Raw genomic sequence first — 25256 nt, forward strand, 5'->3', positions numbered from 1 at the left:
CCCACCCTGTCTGGCACATCACTCATGTATATAGAAAATAATAACGGTCCTAACACACTACCCTGGGGCACTCCTGACGATACCCTTGTCTCTGATGAACACTCTCTGTCGAGGACTTCATATTGGGTTATATTACTTAAGATCACAAACATTAACCAGCTACATGAATATTTTCTATCGTTTCATGCTCTTATATAGTTGTTGGTATGTAGCACTTAAGTTATGTTGTTTTTGCGACAGCTACATGCTGGGACATATAATCTGACTGTGGAGTTTAATAAAGGACACAACACACAAAAGATTTTCTATAAAATTTATTTCTTTTTAGCTTACAAAAAGTGTATCATGACGTAAAATCTAGTTGTGAAAATGAAAGCACAAACAAATTCTGAAAGAATATTCTGTCCCAGTCATCCAGCTACCTTTTGTAGTTCACTGCACAAAATACTGCAACAAAATGTCTTTGGCCCCGCTTATACACCCAAATCTAGTACGGAAGTGTGCTTCACGCTTCAGACTTTAACGACAGCTTTCCCTAGGTTCTCTCCTTGCAGCATGCCAACAAAGGCTTTGGGAGTGTTCTGGAAGCCATCGGTAACAGTCTGGTGGTACTTGATCTTCCCCTCCCTGATCCACTGCATCAGCTGTCCGATGCCCTCTTCCCAGCGGTCGTGCCATCGGATGTACATGAATCCCTCCATGCGGAGCTGCTTGAACACCGCAGCATGCTGGATGATGGTAGCCTTCGGGAGATTAGACTCGTTGTATCCAGATATCGCGCCGCACACGGAGATGCGACCGTACTCTCGCATGCTGTTGATGATTGCGCTGCTCATCTCGCCGCCCACGTTGTCGAAGTACACGTCGACGCCGTCAGGTGCCGCCTGCTTCAGCGCCTCTGTGACGTCATTCGTCTTGTAGTTAAATGCGTGATGGAATCCCAACTCCTCTTTCAGCCACTTCACCTGCGGAAGAGAGGCCAGTTATATCGCTGCAAGAGGACGTTTTCACATTGTGTAAAGAAGTTACAGCTAATTACTATAATGACATCCACTCCTCCTGATTCGGATTTTCACTCGTTTTCCCAAATCATTCCAGATGAACGACACAATTTTTGCTACAAATAGGTCATAATTAGCACTTCTCCTCTGCAGCTTTAATAGATATCTGATTATGGTTGCATACTGGCAATGGCAAGGAAATCGTTTCTGAAGAAGAGAAATTTGTTAACATCGAGTATAGATTTAAGTGTCAGGAAGTCGTTTCTGAAAGTATTTGTATGGAGTGTAGCCATGTATGGATGTGAAACATGGACGATAACCAGTTTGGACAAGAAGAGAATAGAAGCTTTCGAAATATGGTGCTACAGAAGAATGCTGAAGATAAGGTGGGTAGATCACGTATCTAATGAGGAGGTATTGAATAGGATTGGGGAGAAGAGAAGTTTGTGGCACAACTTGACTAGAAGAAGGGATCGGTTGGTAGGACATGTTTTGAGGCATCAAGGGATCACAAATTTAGCATTGGAGGGCAGCGTGGAGGGTAAAAATCGTAGAGGGAGACCAAGAGATCAATACACTAAGCAGATTCAGAAGGATGTAGGTAGCAGTAGGTACTGGGAGATGAAGAAGCTTGCACAGGATAGAGTAGCATGGAGAGCTGCAACAAACCAGTCTCAGGACTGAAGACCACAACAACAACAACAACAGGTTTATCATACAATAGTTTTTGTCTTTCTTTTCGTTTTTACTGTAATGGTAAAACTGCAATGTTTAGTGTCTTATTATTTCAGCTTTATTCTTCCTTTATTAACATCCGGACAGATTTGTTTTTGGAGGGGGTCCACCTTCAGAAACACCCAGTTTTACCTTTTCTTCTATTTACCAGATATGTTTCGCTGAATATTCAATATCATCAGTGGGTCTTTATTTTTATTTCTATTACACAGGAAAAAATTGCTCTTTACTATGTACTTGTAAACATATAAATTTGAGTTTTGAAGACAGAATTTACAAATTTGAAACACAAAGTTTTGTTTATATACCTTATTACAACATGTTGTGGTTTTCCTGGGTTTTTATGTTTTTTTATTGCACTTGTTTTCTTTCACAGCTTGTCTTTTGCAACCATATAGATCTTAATGTAGAAAAGTTATATACTTCGAAATTTTACGACTGGGAATGTTATGGTCGACCTAACATTAACTAATTCTATTTGGAAGATTTGTGTGCGCGCATGCATGTGTGTGTGTGTGTGTGTGTGTGTGTGTGTGTGAATGGGTGTGAGCTTCATTTATTTACTTACTTTTTTATCTAATTATTTATTTTATTTTCAATTATTTCTATGTATTTTCTTTAAAAAGATGTGTGTGTAAAAGGGGGGGGGGAGCTTATAGACTGTTTTCCGATAGTTCTTTGAAGGCGGGGAACACACTTCCATTACAGAGAGCTCTGTATACATTTATTATTTGTTTGTAAACAAACACAGACAGAAGAAATTCAACCTCTAGATGACGACTTCTGGATATGTTACTCCACGCTCTATTCAATAACTAACAACAGATTCCGGTACATTCTTGTAACTAACCAATTTTGTTTATATTACCCCCAAAAATTTAGTGTAGGTGGCGATGAGTAATATAACAAGTATTCTCCCGTGTAATGTTTCAGACATGTACAGGAAAGCATGAACTTCTCTGACTGCTATTCAGTGGTGGCTCGTGCAAAATGTTACCAATGTGGTGGCCTGTAACCTTTTGACTTATAGGGGTTAGTAATCGTACCTAAACAAGATATAATTAGTTTTACGTATACACTGAACTGTTTAAATATATTTAAATTTTGTAATTAATAGTTTAACAAAATAGAAACAATTGATAACAGAGGGAATCGAATCCAAGTCGACAAATTGCCAGTCTACCACTTTTTTCACACTCTTTTATGTATTACCGAGTATAGTTTACATAATTATTATCTATTCAGTATTACTTATATAATTTTCATCTAACATATAGAATATTTGTCTTTCACACTGTTACTGACTCAAATTTTTCCGTAAGACAATGACTTAAAAAGTGGCAAATTCTTCTTTATAGTTTCTCATCCATTGAAGTTTATGATACGCTATTGCCGAAAAGTCCTGTTCGTTCTTTTCTTCGTTTTCCAGAATAATATACAGTACGAACTTTCAGGGAATTCACTGTGTTCCTCTTCATTTTAGGAAAATCGTACCATGGTCTACGCTGAGGAAATCCGCCGTTGTTATTGTGTCGAGTGCAGTATTCTTAGTACTCGCCAATATCTTTCTGATTATAATCCATATTGCTCTGGCGTTTGTACATGTAATCTATGTTCTTCACTGTCGATAAAGTCAGGGACACAACGATGAGTCGGTGAGATGTATTGTGTATAATTTGGAATCCGTTTGAATTTTCCGATTGACCGCGATATACCAGTGGATCCTCACACACGTTGGTAAATCTCTGTTACGAATGTTATTGCATATCGCTTGCCAGTTTGCGCCCTTATATTTCTCTTCTATAATGTTCCCAGCTTTGTGCTCCGTTAATTTTTGGTAATTCCTTTTACGTTTGTCGGTTTGTTATCGATTGTTGACACTTCTTGCTTGCTTTAAATAATAGAGTCCGTTCTGCATATGGTTGGCGTTGATAGAATGAGGCTAATTTTAATAAATGCGCTGTGAGGCTAGTAGGCATATTTCTCCACTGCTTTCGCCTGTTGCTGATATAGAGGGCCAGTGCTTTGTTGACATTGGTGAGACTGAGACCACCATTTTAAATGCTAACGTCATCGTGTTATATAGGACTAAATATATGAAAACGGATTATAAAATGACTTCTCGTCGACATAATTCTTTTGTTGATGTCGCGAGGTGGTGGGAAGACCTAGGCCATGTAGTTAATTTTGGATGTTAGACACACGTTCACCAGATGTATTTTTTGTAATTCATCGAGTTTTCTGATTCTATGATTTTAGATGCGCGCACGTATTCTGTTCAATAATTTCCTTTAATTTGGATGTATGTTTAGTGTGTATTTCTTTTGAAGTCGATGCTCAGACATTGCACACTGATTATTTCTCTAAATGGCTATGCCATGACCAATGTTCATTTTCCCTGACTTGTTAATATTCAATTTTGCGCTGGAAGCTTGCTAGTATTTCTTTATAATTTCTGAGGCCATCGCTATGTCATTATTGTTCAAGACTAGGAAACCTACATCATCAGTATAACCCTTACAGACGAGCATCAGCATAAGCCTTACAACCCTTGTCGACAGGATTTTCATCAACGGTTCAATGGCGACTGCAAAAAGTGCCGTTGTCATTGGACAACCTTGTCTTATTGAACTTTTCATTTCAATGCTACTCCTTACCTGACCATTTATGATTGTTCTGGAGACTTTTTTTTCAATTATTTTGTTTCACCTTTCTGAAACGAAATGGAAAATCCATTCGTTGCACTGTGCGGAAAAGATGAGGTTGGTTCTGTCAAAGGCTTTGGCGAAGTCTAAATATATTAGCGCACCTCTTTATTCGGCAGACTTCCACCATTTCTATGATGTCTCTACGCTAAACTGTTGTTTGAGTGATGGTTCTTCCTTCCCCGACACTGGTATGGTCCAGTTATTGCATTCATTACTGTTGTCAGCCGTTGACTTAAGATACTTTATAATCAGCATTCTCTAGTCTTACTTTCTAAAGTTCTCTGTAGTATTCTTATTTGGGTTATTCAGTAATAAGACTAATGCAGTCTTTAAATTCTTTGGGAATGTCAGTATCGGGATTCAGGAATTCATTACAAATACATGTGAATTTGTTGTGACTCAGAGTCGAAAAACTTTGCCGGGGATCCGTCAGGTCCCGGTGACTTCGTCTTCGTTCCTTCCAAAAGCGTTTCCTCGTCAGTCGCTTCCAAAGTGAGACTGTCTGCACCCGCTTTGCTGAGCTTTATTGTCCAATTTTTAGTTATTTCTGTCTGAACAATTTCGTCAATATCGTTCTCGGAAATGATTATGAATAGCGTCTATATTTTCTTTTTTGAGATGAATGGTACCATCTGTGAATTTTATTCCTCTCATCAGTTCCCTTACGCATCGTTTATATTCGTGTATAACGTGGAAGACTGGACAGTTATTTGAGCATTAGCAATTCTTCCGCGGCCACTACAATTTTCTTTTTGTCTATCACTATAACAACAGGGCTCGCATTTCGCTACCACTGAGATGCCTGAAAACAAACAAACGCCCCTTTCAGTACACATCAGCTATCGAAATAGATTAAACAGACGGTTGTTATTTATTGATAAGATGCTTGTACTTATCCAGTGCCCTAAATTGCGGTCATTTTTCTGTGGCTTGTCTCCAGTGAATCAGAAAAAAACATGGCATTATTGTGACATATGTTTCTTGTACTGGTTGTGTACATGTCATAGTTATGTGATTTTAAGATATGATCTACGCACTGCGCTTTTAAAAATAACTGGTTTGAATGTTAGAAGTTTGCTTCATGGGATTAGATCTGTCCATGATGTATGAGATAGAGATGAAAATAATTCTTATATATGGCCCATTCAAAAGCCGTTATCAGCCATCGATGACAATTTCCAGACTGTGGATCAAAGAAAATTAAGAATGACGTGGAAAAGTGCGTTTATGGGATTACAGATGAGATTAGATCATTAATGCCGAAAAAATACTGCGTCTATGAATGCTTCCCCGTTCTGTATTACATTTGTTTTTTTGTATATTTTTGTCGATATTTTAATTTCAAAGAAAGACAGTAATAAACATAACATCTTCCGTTTACAGTAGATGTTTGTAGTGCAAGAACACACAGACACAATAGAAGAACGAGTACTGTGACATAAGCCAAGCCTGCGATGGGTACATACAATGAACTGTCTGTGAGGGTTTTGAAACAACCACGGAGTGTAGCGTTTCTGAATTTGCATACATAATTATCGTTAATGAAACATAACTGGTCATGTTTTTCAACTGTCATTAGCGGGTCAGTGTTACACTGTGGCCTTGAAACAATGATAATGCGCCAAGATTCGAGCAGATAGTACGTGGTTAGAATCTTCCTGAAGAAAGCGATGTCGAGCTTTAAAATTAGCTGTTGTTCTTGAGAGATTGAGTGCAAACGGTTTATGGCTCATCAGTACAGTACGGAGAGATAACACATGAGTACTGCTCATCAACATCTATCCTTGAGACGTCTCCAGAGAAGAGTGGAGGCTGTGAACGCACGCTCAGTTTCATTCTCTTTTTCTTATTTTTCATATGTATGTTCACCGATAGTAATACAAATATGACACTTCATCTCTCAAGCTCTCTTTACACCGGCCAACCAAACAATATGCTTTTGTACGAGTGACACATCATACAACTTTTTGGAAATAACCAATACAATATCGTTGAATGGAGGTGCGACTTTAAACATCTGATCAAAAGCATCCAGATACATATTAATGGACATTAATATGGGAGGTGCCCGCCTTTCGCCTTTATGACAGCTTGAAACATTCCTGGCGTGCTTTCAGTGAGGTGTGTGTTTGTCTGTGAAGAAATGCCATCCCATTCTTCCTCAAGAACCGAAACGAAAAAAGATAATGAAGTTGGACACTGGGATCTGGTGCGAAGTCGACGTCCTAACGGTGATTCACTAGGCCAGGCAGGGGTTTTGGGTAGGCTAGTCAATTTTAAAAACGTTATTGCTTTATGTCAGGGTGTACTGTCATGCTGATACAACATTCATCGTCTCCAAACTGTACCTCTACTGTACACAGTACATTATACTGCAGAATCCTTCCGCATTTAGCGTTTTCATAAACGCAATAAGGGGACCACTCCATAACCATGACAAACACCCTATAGCATAACATCATTTCCCCCACACTTTACTGTTGGCAGTAACTGTGGTCGCAGGGACGTTCCCCAGGCATTCAGCAAACCCAAAATTTTCCGCTGAATTTTCGCAAGGTATAGTGAGATTCATTACTCCAAATCATCAGTTTCCCGTCATCCACCATCCAGTGATGTTGTTGTTTACAGCTCTTCAAGCGTCGCTTTGTACTGACTTCAGAAACGTGTGCCCTACAAGCAGCTGCTCGATCACTGTACCCCATGTTTGTTAACTCACTGTGCACAGCCAATGTGCTAGCCGTACTGCCAGCAGCACTTTGGAACTGACGAGTGAAATCTATCGCTGATTTCACGTGATTTTTATAACCACATTCCGCAATATTCGATGGTACCTGTCTCTCAGTGTGTGAGCCCTGCCTGGTCTCGGTTTACTGTGGCCGTTCCATCGCTTTTCGACTTCAAATTCGAAGTAACAGAGCTGTCCCGACTGATAAATCCTGCTGTCGCTGCTTCTCTCCCCACTTCCTTTTATACTGGCAGGTCTGCCTCTAGCGACATTTAGTCGTCAATTTCCCATTACATAGAGGTGTCAGAATACTTTTGACCAGGTAATGCACATGTCTTTATTTACACTTTGTACGAGGGTTGCCAGAAATTAATGCACCGCATTTTTTTTTCTTCAATAATTCTTTATTGGACATAATGAGAATTACACGCACGAAAGAATGGTGTTTTATCTACACACCCTATTTTTTCACGTAATCTCCATCCCGTTCTATGAGCCGGTCGTTGTGGCCGAGCGGTTCTAGGCGCTTCAGTGCGGAACCGCGCTGCTGCAACGGTCGCAGGTTCGAATCCTGCCTCGGGCATGGATGTGTGTGATGTCAAATGGTTCAAATGGCTCTGAGCACTATGGGACTCAACTGCTGAGGTCATTAGTCCCCTAGAACTTAGAACTAGTTAAACCTAACTAACCTAAGGACATCACAAACATCCATGCCCGAGGCAGGATTCGAACCTGCGACCGTAGCGGTCTTGCGGTTCCAGACTGCAGCGCCTTTAACCGCACGGCCACTTCGGCCGGCTGTGTGATGTCCTTAGGTTAGTTAGGTTTAAGTAGTTCTAAGTCTAGGGGACTGATGACCTCAGATGTTAAGTCCCATAGTGCTTAGAGCCATCTGAACCATTTGAACCCGTTCTATGGTCTTCCTCCAGCGCAAAACGTCCTGTCGGTACCAGTCCTTGTCCTGGTGACGGAGCCAGTGCTTCCCTGTGTGAATCACCTCCTCATTGTCCTCTAAATGTCTTCCACGAATGGCATCTTTTATTGGCCCAAACAAGTGTTAAGCCCGAGGGGGTAGGTCAGGGCTGTAGGGTTGATGGAGTATCACTGTCCAACCCTGTTCTGCGATGCGTTCAGCAGTCCTCATACTTGTGTGGGGCCGAGCGTTATCGTGTTGCAGCAAAACATTTGCTGGATTGTTGTGGCGCCTAAGTCGCCGGAAGCGCGTCTTCAGTTTTGTTAATGTGTTGACATATGCTCGTGAATTAATGGTACCGCCTCCTGGCATCATATCAATGAGAATCACACCTGAACAGCCCCAGAACACGATGATCATGATCTTACTGGCGGAAGCAGGTGCTTCGAATTTTTTCTTCTGCGGGGAAAGAGAACGGCGCCATTCCATCCACTGTCGTTTTGTTTTGGGCTCATGATGGTGAACCCAGGTTTCATCACCTGTCACAATCTGGGACAAGAAGGCCTCCCCCTCAGCTTCGAAACGTTGCAGCAAATCAAGGCAAATGTTTTTTCTGTGCGATTTGTGATCCACCGTTAGACACCGCATGACCCATCTTGCACACGCTTTTGAATATCCAAAAATGCGGATAATTGCATCCACACTTCCTTTGCTGATTGACAGATGCAGCGCCAACTGCCGAGTCGTAATGCGTCTGTCCTCGTCAAGACGGCCGTTGTGGCCGAGCGGTTCTAGGCGCTTCAGTCTGGAACCGCGCGACTGCTACAGTCGCAGGTTTGAATCCTGCCTCGGGCATGGATGTGTGTGATGTCCTTAGGTTAGTTAGTAGTTCTAGGTTGTAGGGGACTGATGACCTCAGATGTTGAGTCCCATAGTGCTCAGAGCCATTTGAACCATTTGTCCATTTGTCCTCGTGAATGACAACATCAGCTCGCTGCAACATGTCAGGTGTGACAGCCGTGGATGGTCTCCCCGACCGCTGCAAATCGTCGAGCTCCACCGAACTACCTTCTGATGACCACACCCTCCGTGCCCAGCGACTAACTGTACTCCTGTCGACAGCAGATGCTGCATAGACTTTGCAAAAATGTTTGTGAATATTCCCCACTGTTTCTCCTCTACAGTGAGAAATTCAATGGCGGCACATTGCTTGTAACGTGTGTCACCCTCAGACGCCACTTTGAAACTGTATTGCAGCTACGCTATCTGTCGGAAGTGACAGATACTTGGCGCGCTCACTCAGGAGACTTCAAATAATACATGCTTAACGTTTCCCATTCGTAGCATTGTTTTCAATTGAGATAAATATGGGATGCATTACTTTCTGGGCAGCCTTCCTATGTCTGAAGAATGTATGGATTTTGAGGAAAACTCAGCAGTACTTACGAACAAGTGTCACCGATCTGATGTGACTATGCTGCACTGACCTTACCTGCGTCTGTTGTGCACATAGTTCCACGTATTCAGCGCATACACAACTTTCCCACTAGCCCCGCTGAGCACAACAGCGCAGGCGCAGCGCTCGTCCGTCTCCGCACTACGAGATGGCGCTGCCATAGAGACGGACCAAATTCTGCTTCCGCCGATCCGCGTATTAATATGTGACACAGTCAATGAGATTGCTGCTAAAGTAGAACTTTTTCTCCTCGCAGATCACACTCGCGCAGTGATACATGAACACGCGTGGTATTATAACAAGTGTACAGACCTCCAATTAGTCAGTCTGCATTTGTCTGCACGAGTCTGTACCAGTCTGCATTAGTCTGTACCAGTCTACATTTGTCTGTACCAGTCTATAGTCAAGTTTCAGTCTGCGCCTAATAAGATTACCATATTCCTGTACATAGCCATGAAGATAAATGTATAGACACTTTTGTCAAGTATCAGAGATATATGTGAGAATAAGACTAACGTACCAATACCAAAGGAACTTCAGATTGTCGATTGTAAATAGCATCCAGAACCAAGTTAAGTAATTTTTATGTTTGTTATTATTTTAATAAATGTGTGTGAAACTTAATCAAGTTCTGTTTTAGGTTGGTCACCGTCAATCTGCTACTCTAAGCGTGCAAGTGGCATTTCTATCGTCTGACCTAACGGGAGAAGATAAACACGCCACAATAAGACCACGAGACATATTGCTGACACTCGCCTACTTCGTTAGAGCGACAGGTCAAATAATCTGATGGTGTGTGTACTGAAGGTCTTACAGTCCGCACACCACAGCGTCATAGGTGCAGGAATCCCAAATGGAAGCGGTGTCTTACCTTAGCGTCTGATCCCGCGAAGCCAATTACTTTGCACCCCTTGAGGCGCGCTATCTGCCCGACTATGGACCCCACAGCACCTGCCGCTCCACTGACCACGGCGACCTCTCCCGGTTTGGGCTCGCAGATCTCCAGCAGTCCAAAGTAGGCCGTGATTCCGGGCATGCCCAGCACCCCCAGAGAGAGGGAGAGGGGCAGCTCCCCCAGGTCTGGCACCAGCATGGCCGGCGACATGAAGTAGGGCGCGTCGGGCCCCACATCGGCCACGGTGCGGTCACGCCACCCCCAGTAGCCGACCACGTACCGCCCCACGGGGAAGCCCGCCGCACGGCTCTCCACGATGCGGGCCACCTGTGGGCAGAGATTAGCACACTTCTCTTTAGAGACAGCGTAAACTGTGACTTCCTGGCAACAGTGATTTCTGTTAATTGCAATAACTGGTATTTTTAGTAGTGTTTTGGTACAGTTTTGCATATTCACAACCTGTATCTCTCCACAATGGAAGTGAAACGTGGACGATAAATCGTTTAGACAAGAAGAGAATAGAAGATTTCGAAATGTGTTGCTACAGAAGAATGCTGAAGATTAGATGGGGCCGCCGGTTCTGGCGCTACAGTCTGGAACCGCGCGACCGCTACGGTCGCAGGTTCGAATCCTGCCTCGGGCACGGATGTGTGTGTTGTCCTTAGGTTAGTTAGGTTTAAGTAGTTCTAAGTTCTAGGGGACTTATGACCTCAGCAGTTGAGTCCCATAGTGCTCAGAGCCATTTGAACCATTTTTTTGATTAGATGGGTAGATCACATAACTAATGAGGAGGTATTGAATAGAATTGGGGAGAAGAGGAGCTTGTGGCACAACTTGACTAGAACAAGGGATCGGTTGGCAGGACATGTTCTGATCTCCAATTTAGTATTGGAAGGCAGCGCAGAGGGTAAAAATCGTAGAGGGAGACCAAGAGATGAATACACTAAGCAGATTCAGGAGGATGTAGGTTGCAGTAGGTAGGTACTGGGAGACGAAGAAGCTTGCAAAGGATAGAGTAGCATGGAGAGCTGCATCAAACCAGTCTCAGGACTGAAGACCAAAACACATCCCTCCACAATCCACCAACATTAAAATATTCCTGCTGCTATCGCCTCACCTATTACATTGTATTAGTAACGTGTAAGGACTAACAGTCACTGACAAGTGCGTTGCTAACTGGTATACCTAGCCAGGTGGATTGTAACAACGTGACGGAAGCCATATGTTCTCGCTTGTAAAGGCGATTACTTGTTTAGACTTAACGTTAGCGTTTTCGATAACCGAGGAGACAAAATGTTAGGTGAGATGATATTGTTAATACTCGTATTTAGAACCATTCATCCTCAGTTGTTGCTGACAGGCTCCACATAATCTTGGTTGTAATGACAGACTGAGACAGGCTGATCCCTAGCGTAGCCCGATGTCTGGATTTGGCTGGAAGGCGATAGTTTGCTTGTGAATTGGCGAAGCTAACGAATGAAATTGGCAAATAAAAGTTGTCGTAAAAGATTGACCTACAGCAGAGCCTGATGTTTACGTTCACGCAATTTGCTACGTTTAACGCACTTTTGATCACAAAATCTAAAACTGCAAGTTAAAGTCAGAAAACGTTTCTCATATAATGGACAGGACTACTACATAATTTTTACCACATGTTAAATAAAAGTTACTTGAGAAGTGGACACGACTGTGCACAGAGAAAATTTCACCTCGACGAAACCGTCTGTAGTAAGTATGGATTAAATGTGTTCTTTCTTTGGCTTTAAAGGTTTTAGTAATGAAACAAGTGTGAATATATTAATGGTGGATGTTGAGAATGATAACATAATCTGCCATACGCCATACAGTACAGTTCGAGTTTTTGTTTAGAATACGTGGACCACTTCTTCGACCATAGACAGGTTATACATCGATAGCCTGAGACGCAAGGCTCTCAGAACGAAGTACGAACGTCGGTCAACAGAAGGCGTACGACGCTGAAAGTTATAATGCTACTTTTAGCAGAATAACCTTGCTTTTAGTTGTTACTTGTGACTTATATAATAACCTGTGAGTTCCATGATAGTGTGGATGCTGTAAAACAAGTGGCATGCAGTCTGAATGTAACTGAAATCACAGCCAAATACTGGTAATTTGTTACTGTCTTAGCCGTGACTTATTGATCATTTTATATGTTCCGGACATTATATCAGCTTTACTAGCGATCTTGGCGTTTGAAAGTTTCTTCAGAGTTCTCAATCACTTGTTGATTTCTTGCCACCCAAGTTCTCTACAAAGCGCTCGAGAAAGATCTACTGCAGACTGCACAACAGAAAGGAATTACAGCGTGAGAATTATTGAACTATATGAAAAAAACCTAAATTAGTTACAAACTACAGCGTGCACATACTTTATTCAACATTTAAACGTTACTAAATACATTCGGATATAGGTTATGACATGTTCGGTAAGACTGCCTTCATTGGCGTTGATGTGGCACAGACGAATATCGAAATTCTGCATGACCTGCTGAAGTGTCGGAACATTGATCTTGTCGATGGCCTCTGGAATAGCTGTTTTCAGCTCAGCAATAGTTTTGGGGTTATTGCTATACACCTTGTCTTTAATATAGCCCCACAAAAAGGAGTCGCATGTATTCAGATCCGGAGAATATGGCGGCCAATCGAGGCTCATGCCAGTGGCCCCTAGACATCCCAAAACCAGAATGCGTTCCCCAAACTGCTCCTCGAGGACGTCAAACACTCTCCTTCTTCGATGGGATCGAGCTCTGTCTTGCATGACCCACATCTTGTCTAAATCAGGGTCACTTTGGGTAATGGGGACGAAATCATCTCCAAAACCTTCACGTACTGTTCGGTAGTCACCTTACCATCAAGGAATATCGCACCAATTATTCCTACTATAGTAGTACAAGTTTATATGCCAACTAGTTCTGCAGATGATGAAGAAATTGATGAAATGTATGACGAGATAAAAGAAATTATTCAGGTAGTGAAGGGAGACAAAAATTTAATAGTCATGGGTGACTGGAATTCGTCAGTAGGAAAAGGGAGAGAAGGAAACATAGTAGGTGAATATGGATTGGGGGGAAGAAATGAAAGAGGAAGCCGCCTTGTAGAATTTTGCACAGAGCATAACTTAATCATAGCTAACGCTTGGTTCAAGAATCATAAAAGAAGGTTGTATACATGGAAGAATCCTGGAGATACTAAAAGGTATCAGATAGATTATATAATGGTAAGACAGAGATTTAGGAACCAGGTTTTAAATTGTAAGACATTTCCAGGGGCAGATGTGGATTCTGACTACAATCTATTGGTTATGAACTGCAGATTGAAACTGAAGAAACTGCAAAAAGGTGGGAATTTAAGGAGATGGGACCTGGATAAACTGAAAGAACCAGAGGTTGTAGAGAGTTTCAGGGACAGCATAAGGGAACAATTGACAGAAATGGGGGAAAGAAATACAGTAGAAGAATAATGGCTAGCTCTGAGGGATGAAGTAGTGAAGGCAGCAGAGGATCAAGTAGGTAAAAAGACGAGGGCTAATAGAAATCCTTGGGTAACAGAAGAAATATTGAATTTAATTGATGAAAGGAGGAAATATAAAAATGCAGTAAATGAAGCAGGCAAAAAGGAATACAAACGTCTCAAAAATGAGATCGACAGGAAGTGCAAAATGGCTAAGCAGGGATAAGATAGATACTGCCTACAGGAAAATTAAAGAGACCTTTGGAGAGAAGAGAACCACTTGTATGAATATCAAGAGCTCAGATGGCAACCCAGTTCTAAGCAAAGAAGGGAAGGCAGAAAGGTGGAAGGAGTATATAGAGGGTTTATACAAGGGCGATGTACTTGAGGACAATATTATGGAAATGGAAGAGGATGTAGATGAAGATGAAATGGGAGGTAAGATACTGCGTGAAGAGTTTGACAGAGCACTGAAAGACCTGAGTCGAAACAAGGCCCCGGGAGTAGACAAAATTCCATTAGAACTACTGATGGCCTTGGGAGAACCAGTCATGACAAAACTCTACCATTTGGTGAGCAAGATGTATGAGACAGGCGAAATACCCACAGACTTCAAGAAGAATATAATAATTCCAATCCCAAAGAAAGCAGGTGTTGACAGATGTGAAAATTAACGAACTATCAGTTTAATAAGTCTCAGCTGCAAAATACTAACGCGAATTCTTTACAGACGAATGGAAAAGCTGGTAGAAGCGGACCTCGTGGAAGATCAGTTTGGATTCCGTAGAAATGTTGTAACACGTGAGGCAATACTAACCTTACGACTTATCTTAGAAGAAAGATTAAGAAAAGGCAAACCTACGTTTCTAGCATTTGTAGACTTAGAGAGAGCTTTTGACAACGTTAACTGGAATACTCTCTTTCAAATTCTGAAGGTGGCAGGGGTAAAATACAAGGAGCGAAAGGCTATTTACAATTTGTACAGAAACCAGATGGCAGTTATAAGAGTCGATGGGCATGAAAGGGAAGCAGTGGTTGGGAAAGGAGTGAGACAGGGTTGTAGCCTCTCCCCGATGTTATTCAATCTCTATATTGTGCAAGCAGTAGAGGAAACAAAAGAAAAATTCGGAGTAGGTATTAAAATTCATGGAGAAGAAGTAAAAACTTTGAGGTTCGCCGATGACATTGTAATTCTGTCAGAGACAGCAAAGGACTTGGAAGAGCAGTTGAACGGAATGGACAGTGTCTTGAAAGGAGGATATAAGATGAACATCAACAAAAGCAAAACGAGGATAATGGAATGTAGTCAAATTAAACCGGGTGATGCTGAGGGAATTAGATTAGGAAATGAGACACTTAAAGTAGTAAAGGAGTTTTGCTATTTAGGGAGTAAAATAACTGATGATGGTCGAAGTAGAGAGGATATAAAATGTAGACTGGCAATGGCAAGGAAATCGTTTCTGAAGAAGAGAAATTTGTTAACGTCGAGTATAGATTTAAGTGTCAGGAAGTCGTTTCTGAAAGTATTTGTATGGAGTGTAGCCATGTATGGAAGTGAAACATGGACGATAAATAGTTTGGACAAGAAGAGAATAGAAGCTTTCGAAATGTGGTGCTACAGAAGAATGCTGAAGATAAGGTGGGTAGATCACGTAACTAATGAGGAGGTATTGAATAGGATTGGGGAGAAGAGAAGTCTGTGGCACAACTTGACTAGAAGAAGGGATCGGTTGGTAGGACATGTTTTGAGGCATCAAGGGATCACAAATTTAGCATTGGAGGGCAGCGTGGAGGGTAAAAATCGTAGAGGGAGACCAAGAGATCAATACACTAAGCAGATTCAGAAGGATGTAGGTTGCAGTAGGTACTGGGAGATGAAGAAGCTTGCACAGGATAGAGTAGCATGGAGAGCTGCATCAAACCAGTCTCAGGACTGAAGACCACAACAACAACAACATATTCCATGGTTGGACATTGCACGCCACACAGTCACCTGTTGAGGGTGAAGAGACTTCTCGATCGCGCATTGTGGACTCTCAGTTCCCCAAATGCGCCAATTTTCCTTATTGACGAACCCATCCAAATGAAAGTGGGATTCTTCGCTAAACCAAACCATGCATCTGAGTACCAATTCCCACCATGCCCTGCGTCCAACCGTACAGTTTGAACGTGCTAACGCAAACCGCTCAGAAGTAATGACGATTTCACTTCATACAGTTCAATAGTTATCACACAGTACTTTTCATCGATTTACATTCGTAATATAACGTCACACTGTAGTGTATGGTAAAATATAGTCTGCCAACACAGTAATATTTAATGATATGCTTTTTCGTGGTCTTCATTCCAAAGACTGATTTGATGCGTCTGTATCTGCTAGACCTTCTGATTAAGTCTCATCGTCTCTGCATACTTAATGCAAGCTTTGTCCGTATGAAACTCCATAGCCGAACACTGGCCGCCCCACACTTCTCCGAATTACCAAACTGACTATTGCTTGATGCGTCATGACCCAATCTTACAGTTAAGTTGTGCTCATGCACTTTTTTCTGCTTAACACGATTCGGTTTCTCTTCATCAGTTATCCAGTTTACTCATCTAATGTTAAGCATTCTCCGTAACATCGGACATAAAAGCTTCTATTCTGTTCATGTCTACTCTGTTTGTTCTACACGAATGGATTACAGATAAGGCTACTACAATCCAGCAAATACTATCGTGTAAGACATTCAGACTTTTAAATTTGTACTCAATATTACCGTTTTTCTTGCGTTGCTTGAGGCTTACCCGACGGATTACTAGGTAAGGTTGTTGGAAGAGAGGTCGATTGTCGTGGTGAAATACCCATAATGTTTCATTGACACAGCTGATTGACATCTGCAGGTGCGTCGAACTCTGCTGATTTATGACAGTCGTAACATTCATTACTCAGCAATGTACGAGTATTATTCGCACCTGAAGATCTCATTCGGTTGCGTTTGATGAAATATTGTGGAAATTCACAACGACATTCGACCTCTCACCCGACAACTGTTTCCACTCCCTATTTCTTGTCTTTAGAAAAGATTTCACTGCTACTGCTAGTATGCATTTTGTATTCTCGTTACTTGTGCCATCGTGAGTTATTTTGCTGCCCAAATAGTAAAAGTCATCTACTACTTCTAGTAACTTGTTTCATAATCTAATTCCCTCGTCATCGCCTGATTTAATTCACTACACTCCGTTACCTTTGCTTTGCTACAGTTAATATTCATCTTACAACTTCTTTTGAAGACACTACCCATTCCGGTCAAATAATCTTCCAAGTTTTTTGTACTGTTTGGTAGAACTTCAATGCTGTCAGAGAACTGAAGCGTTTTCTGTTTGTTCTGCTTCAACTTTAATTTCCTTTCCAAATATATCCTGAGTTTCCTTCATTGCTTGTTCAGTGTACTGACTGAATAATACGATGGAGAGGCTATGAGCCCGTCTTTCTCCCTGCTCAGTTACTGATTTCCTTTTCGTGTTCTTCTTGGCTAGCAGCTGCAGTCTGGTTACTGTGCAAACTAAATACATTTCCCTCCCTGTGTTTTATTTTCGATAACTTTTTCAGTCCAAAGAGGGTATTCCAGTCAACATTATCATTGTCTTTTTATAAATATACAAATGCTATAAATATTGTTTTGCCATTTTTGAATCTAACTGCCAAGATAAATTTTCTCGTATGATCATACATTTCTCCAGAACCCAAAAATATCTCCCCCCAGGCTATTGATACCTGTGGTTCCATTCGTCTGCAGGTGAATTAGTGATCTAACAATGCTTTTTATAATACTCTTCTGCATTTGTACAAGCGGGTAAAAGCTTTAGTATAAGTTGGAAGAAACTACACCTTGAAGCAAAGGGCTGCTATACTCTTATCAACTGCTATGTACTTAAAAGAGTGATATGATTCTGTTGACAACACGTCTTCCAGCAAAATGCAAGATGTCGGTTCAGAGAAATAAAATATTTCTTGTTACATAAAGCTTACGAAATATGTCGAAGGACAAGGAGTGGTTGGATTAGTGTCAGTCAGTCACAGCGAATGGTATTACCCAAAGTAAGTGTTGACTAAAGATCATAAATACACTTGCCAGCTGTTAACGATATAAAAGGAAACTGGTATTAAGAATAACGTAAATGCAAGTCAGGCTATGCCTATTTTTCTAAATACACGCAATTTGGATATTTCTGATAGACCATAAACCACTTTGTAAATGTATAATTAATGTGTGTGATAAATAGCAGTTCACAACAAGATGACTTTTACACTATTAACAGTAATGGCATCTTTCTTATACAGCGAGACGCTAGAACAGCTCAGTGAGACTGATTGTTCACTTAACGACATATGAATTGCTCGTGTACCGCTGTATGGATGAAAGTCATCCCTAAAAGCGAGATAAAAGCAAACAACAAGCAGCAGAAATGAAAGTGAGAGGTGTTCGCAGTGAAGACCACATAAGAAATGAAGTTGTTAGGAATGAACTAAATATTTATAACGCTAATGAAAAGACTGAACAAAATAAAACTGTATGCTAACATCACCAACAAAGAATGAGTTCAGAGAGAATACCACGTCTGGTCACGTTGTACCAGCTAAGAGGAAGAGGGGACGTACGAAGACCCAGAAAGAGATGGCAGTAAAAAGTGAAGCCGGAAGAGGCACAAACGACTCAGCCTTGAAGTTCAGGAGAAGGAGAAAACAAAATTGATCGTATCTAAAGGACCACGGCAAAAATCGCATCCAGTTAACGTTGAATTTATGTCTATCATTTTGTGAAATAAAAGAAAGGCGTACACCAACAAACTAATTATTCATAATGTAATCATTTGAGATTAATACCAACTCACAAAGCAGTTTCAGTATCGATTTGATTACTTCACCTTTGTTACTTATTAGAAATAAGCATGTGATAATATTATTCTCACTCATCGTCGTCTGTAAGCAACTTAAATCTGCCACGTGGTCTAAAGGCGTCTTGCTACGGTTCGCGCGGCTGCCCCCGTCCGAGGTTCGAGTCCTCCCTCGGGCATGGGTGTTTGTGTTTGCCCTTAGCGTAGGTTAGTTTAAGTTAGATTAAGTAGTTTGTAAACCTAGGGAATGATGGCCTCAGCAGTTTGGTCGCATAGGAACTTACCACAAATTTCCAAATTTAAATCAAGTAATAAAAAAAAAGATAAAAGTGAAATACGAGTACCTGTCACAATGCCTGAACAGCATTTATCATTTAAAAAATTGAACTCGTCTATGTTCGACATTTTTTGCAAAGTTTTGTCATCTGTCATTACCCAAAAGCAAAGTGATTCATTGACTTCAGCACGGCAAATTGATTTTATGTTATTTTTCCACCAGTGGTGAACGGAAATAGGGGGGCGCCAATCGAAAGTCAGTGATGTTGTTTGTGTGTGTGTGTGTGTGTGTGTGTGTGTGTGTGTGTGTGTGGACTTGTGTTCTTGAATATGGCGTACCTGTAATAATTTTGTCATACGCAATGGTGTTCTTCTGACAGGACAGTAATTAGTGCGAGTTAATTAGAATTGGTTAGCAACGGAGGCATATGAAAGAAACTTCACCTGTGAGCCGATCATGGTGTTGCCGACGTGGTGCATGTTCTTGTACGCCCTCTGGTAGGGATCGACGCTGATGTAGACTGCCTCGGCGAGTATCTGGCCATCGCGGAGGGCCGGCAGGTCCTCCTCCTCGATGCGGAAGTCTTCGAGCCGCGGCTCTCCCTGGAACACGCGGCCGATCACGATCTTGCGCGCCTTCACCATGGCTGCCGGTGTCCTACTGCAAGCGCGGTCGCTGCACGCCGCTTATATAACGCGGCCGCGCCGCGAGGCCTTGACGCGTTGTTATCGCTATCTGTATTGGGTCCCAGATGGTAGGTCGTGAGACTCACGGTGCTGAATCACTGTCGGTCTGAGAGGCGATGAGATGCAAATTCCACCACTGTCTTGCAAGCTAACATCCGTTTGTTGTGTAAATTAATAGCTAGTTCTCTCTACAAATGTACTCTCGCCAAGTTCTGGGGCAACTCTTCACAAAGTGTTGCTACATAACAGTACGGAAGGTAAATGAAAGAAATAGGTACTGAGACGAAGAGAAATGATGCTTTAAAAAAAAAAAATGGCTCCGAGTGCAATGGGACTTAACTTCTGAGGTCATCAGTCCCCTAGAACTTAGAACTCCCTAAAGCTAACTAACCTACGGACATCACACACATCCATGCCCGAGGCAGGATTCGAACCTGCGACCGTAGCGGTCGCGCGGTTCCAGACTGAAGCGCGTAGAACCGCTGGGCCACTCCGGCCGGCCAAATGATGCTTTTATTCACAGACAATAACTAAAGTCAGCGCGATTTGCACTGAGGTGACAAAAGTCACAGGATACCTTTCAGTACTGTGCCGAACCTCCTTTTGCCGGCCGGCAACTCATCGTGGGACGGACTCAATAAGCCGTTGGAAGTCCCCTGCAGAAATACTGAGCCATGCTGCCTCTATAGGCGTCCAGAATGCGGAAGATGTTGCCGGTGCAGTATTTTGTGCTCGAACCGACCTCTTGCTTATATCCCATTAATGTTCGATGAGCCGGCCGGTGTGGCCGAGCGGTTCTGGGCGCTTCAGTCTGGACCCGCGCGACCGCTGCGGTCGCATGTTCGAATCCTGCCTCGGGCATGGATGTGTGTGACGTCCTTAGGTTAGTTATGTTTAAGTAGCTCTAAGTTCTAGGGGACTGATGACCTCAGATGTTAAGTCCCATAGTGCTCAGAGCCATTTGAACCATTTTTTGAATGTTCGATGCGATTCATGTCGGGCGATCTGGATCGCCAAATCATTCGATTGGATTGTCCAGAATATTCTTCAGACCAATCGCCAACAACTGTGGCCCGGTGGTATGGCGCATTGTCGTCCATAAAAATTCCGTCGTTGTTTGCCAACACAAATTCCATGAATGGCTGAAAATGGTCTCTAGGTAGGTGAACGTAACCATTCCCAGTCAATGACCGTTTCAGCTCCATGTAAACACAGCCCACACCACTATGGAACCAACACCAACTTGCACATACCTTGTTGACGACTTGGGTTCAGGGCTTCCTGCAGTCTGCGCTACACTTGAATCCTACCAGCATCTCTCACCAACTGAAATCCGGACTCATACGACCAGGTCACGCTTCTCCAGCCGTCTAGGGTCTTGCCGATATGGTCACGAGCCCACGAGAGGTGCTGCAGGCATTGTCGTGGTACGGTCGCATGTTCGAATCCTGCCTCGAGCATGGATGTGTGTGATGTCCTTAGGTTAGTTAGGTTTAAGTAGTTCTAAGTTCTAGGGGACCGATGACCTCAGAAGAGCCATTGGAAACATTGTCGTGCTGTTAGCAAAGGCACAAGCGTCGGTTGTCTGCTGCCATGGCCTATTAACGCCAAATTTCGCCTCACTGTCCTAACGGACATGTTTGTCGTAATTGCCACATTGATGTCTGTGGTTATTTCACGTAGTGCTGCTTATCTGTTAGCACTGAAAGCTCCACACGAATGCAGCTGCTCTCGGTCGTTAAGTAAAGGCCACTGCGTTGGCTGTGCTGACGGGTAATACCTGAAATTTGGTTATATCGGCACACTCTTGACACTGTAGATCTAGGAATACTGAATTCCCTAAAGATGCCCCATGTGTCTAGCTCTAACTACGATTTCGGTTTCAAAGCCTTTTAATTCCCATCGCGTGGTCATAATCAAGCCGGAATCCTTTCCACATGAACCATCTGAGTATAAACGACAGCTCCATCGCTGCACTGCCCTTTTATACCTTGTATACACGATACTACCGCCGTCTGTGTATGTCGTCCTATCCCCCTATGGGATTCACACGGATATGAACATATATATATGTACAGCTCGCTATCCCACGACTTTTGTCACCTCACAGTACGTGATTGAACACAGTTAACTACAAATAGACGTGTGTAAACAATAAATAAGTAAATAAAAACTGATTGTAGTCTAAGATCAGTGTAAGAAACAATCACCCAAAGGGTCAGCATGGTGCCGTATTTTACACTGAGAAAGTGTGTTGCAAGACAAGCTCCCGATTATCTGGGTGTGGATAATCGGGCTTGAGAATCATCCGCGATTTTTGAACAAATATAAAACTAGCTTTGAGGTATTTTGTTATGATTAGGAAGAATATACTCGTTAAGAATACAAATTTCTGGTTGTTAAGAGGTACATGACGAAACATCCACTGCTGGTTAAATAGAGATGCCAATGAACCGGAATCTGAGCAACCAAGTGACAACGCAATAGTGACAAGTGTTTTTTGATAGAGGAAGCGAGCGAAAACGAGGCGATAGACGAACTAAAATACGATAATTTGCTTTTGCAGTATGCGGGACAGAATTCGTTTCAACGTACCGGTGTTCAGACTCTCCGGAAAACGAAAACTGTCGTCAAGAAAAACTGACTGAAAGACAGAAATAGAACGAACTGGACGACTATTTCCCGCAAGAGAACTGGTAGAATGTGGTAGGAACTACAGTGTGTCTCAAGTGTTATTCTGCAAGCATGTTGCCACTTTCCGGTGAATAAAGATGTAAGTAATACGGCGTGCTTTTAAATGTTTTGTTAATACAGCAAACAGTAGATTCCGGTAAAAACTTCCGTGATTTGGACAGTTCTAGTTTTTCTGTTATCCGTGCTGACTCGAACCCGCATTATAATGATATACTGAAAGCTCAAGGCGAAGCGTGAGCCACGCGTTCACAACGTGTCTTCTGATCTGTCCACAGCCGAAGCCATGTCCAGCGGGTGCGAACGTTTCCCATTTGTTTCGGGAAATACGTCTGGAATTTCAACTCTATTCAGATGAAACCAAGTTTTGCTTGGTAATTCGTACCACAGTGATTTCTGGCGTGCTCCAGACCATGCTTGGTGTTTACATAATACGAGAGTAACCCAGAAAGTGGCTGCAGATATAAATGAAATATTGAAATTGTTCAGCCAATTTAGTAGAAAAGTCTTAAAACTACAGCGAAACCTGTATAATTGGGGTCAGTCCTAGTCCGAATTATAGAAAGTCGGGATCACATAAATGTTTTCTAAAATAGTTATCTGCAGCTGTAATAATGAATCTAACAAACCGTGGACGTAGTAGTTAAGTTGAAATGTAACGTTATGCGTCTTTCTCATTCTTCTGAATGATAACGACATCATCAGCAAACAGGAGAACATTTGCAATCTTAATTCCTTTGTTTGTATTACATTTTCATTTACAAAGAGTGAAGTCACTGTAAATAACAGAATGAATAGCAGATTGCCACGTCCTTTTCTTTCACCTTCGTTAATAACTATTTCTTCTAATAAATTCCTACCTATGTTTGTTACAAAGCGTGTATTTTTAGTCTGTAATATTTGTCTTGTCGTCATTAACTATCGTTGAGTATAGCTAGTAGCCAGAGTTCAGAAGATATGTAATGATATCACAAAAATGTGCGACTGGATTAAAAGCGTTGAAGTTTGCAATGCAAATTCAAACATTTAACAAACTTGATGTATACTACCGCATTTTAATACCCTTTTAAGCGATCAAAGAGACAGAATTTAGCGTAACTCATTATGTAAGCTTCAGAAAGCAAACTGAGTAGGTTTCTAAATTGTTGTGTCCCTGTACGTAACACAGATACGTATGTTATTCGTTGTCGGCCTGTGAAGATACAGAATTTTTTGCGAAATTAAATTCTGGATTAGTCGCGTTATCATTAGGCGTATGAAGTTTCTGTAGCCTGTGGCGCCTCTTTTCTTAAGTTTAAGACGTTTTACGTAGTAAATTATGGAGTATTACAGTGTTTTATGTCATTAGCATTTCATACGAAAGAAAGTATTCTTGATAACAATTTATGAACAAAAGGTGCAGTACGATCGCATTTCAGCTTCGTGTAGGATTTCATTGTTATAGCTATATAAAAGTAATCATAATCTCCCACGACGTACAATATTTAAGCGTGAATAGTAAAATTAAAAAAAAAATTAATTCTTTTATTAGTTAGAACCCTCGTCGCCGTATATAAATGAAAAAAAAAACCTTTCTACAGCGAATATCATAATAATGTTAATGATGTTTAAAAAATGCATGAAAGAGTCTTTTTTAATGCAAAGGACATTTTTATATGGTCAAACATTTGTTTTGTGTTGTATTGTTGTTTGTTTGAGGCACTTCTTGAGCGGGGCGCGGCACTTGGATTTAAGGGGAGCCTCGGAGTAGATGAAGTCACGAGTCATCGGATGTTTAAACATGTTTGGAAAAAGATTGAGTGTGAATTAAATCTCCGCTCAGAATGCACATCTGTAGACAGTTACGTAATAAATCTTCATGCTCATACGAATTAGTTAGCTATTTCAAGAGTGTAAACAGAAGAACGATTATTAAGTGACACATCAACATTTAAACCTATACCAATGTTTACATGGTTTTACCATCCGGAACCTTTCCGGCCTACAGGCGAATAGGAGGGGAAGGGAAGCAGCGCGGAGTGGCCGCGCGGTTTGAGGCGCCATTCACGGATTGCGCGGCCCCTACCGCGGAGGTTCGGGTCCTCCCGCATGGGTGTGTGTGGTGTAAGATAGTTTAAGCAATGTGTAAGTCTAGGGACCGATGACCTCAGCAGTTTGGTCCCTTAGGAATTCACATACGTTTCAATTTTTTATTTATTTATTTTTTTGTCGGGAAGGGAAGGAATTAGTGGGGATTTACTATAGATGTTTGCATTACTTCTCTACATAATCACCAGTCAGATTTAAGCATTTATCATATCTCTTCATGAGTTACTTAACTCCCTCTGAATATAGTTCTACCACACGACTGTTAACCCAACGAGTACAGAACTATTGGTACCAAATTACTTACAATCCGAGAAACATGCAAGTAGTTGTCCAACAAATGATACATCCTGAAAAGACGGTTACCACGAATTGTTTGGATAGTTTTCCTCATCATTTCGTTGGTCACGGAAAACGGACGATCACTTTTGGAAGCAACTTATTTTTTTAAACTCGTGTTCGTCAATGTGAAGTTCGTAACTATGTGAAAATTTATTTTTAAACGGAAATTTGAGGATCTCAAGCTACACGATGCAAGATACACACTAGCCCGTACATCAAAGAATTGGTCTGTGAGAGGGCAATCCGTTTTCAATGAAATTTACATACGCCATCTCAGTGCAAAACAAAATTACTCAGTTAAAAATGTTGGCCCTGAATATTACTAATCTTTATCGTTAGTCTTACAAGAAATCACTGTACCGGAACTGTTATTGTAATTAAACAGCAAATTAAC

General features: G+C 41.7%; 1 protein-coding gene across 1 annotated transcript; it reads right to left on the reverse strand.

Annotated features, from left to right (window-relative positions):
• Window positions 1-296: 296 nt before the first annotated feature.
• Window positions 297-19714, reverse strand: LOC126198564 (prostaglandin reductase 1-like). Its single transcript, XM_049934994.1, has 3 exons — window positions 19502-19714; window positions 10410-10760; window positions 297-965 (listed from the first exon to the last, which is right to left on the reverse strand). The coding sequence occupies exons 1-3, from the start codon at window positions 19700-19702 to the stop codon at window positions 513-515; spliced, it is 1005 nt and encodes a 334-aa protein (XP_049790951.1). The 5' UTR covers window positions 19703-19714; the 3' UTR covers window positions 297-512.
• Between the last annotated feature and the right edge of the window lie 5542 nt (window positions 19715-25256).

The sequence above is a fragment of the Schistocerca nitens genome, chromosome 8 (assembly GCF_023898315.1).
Source record: "Schistocerca nitens isolate TAMUIC-IGC-003100 chromosome 8, iqSchNite1.1, whole genome shotgun sequence".
In the NCBI taxonomy this organism is placed as follows: Eukaryota; Metazoa; Arthropoda; class Insecta; order Orthoptera; family Acrididae; genus Schistocerca; species Schistocerca nitens.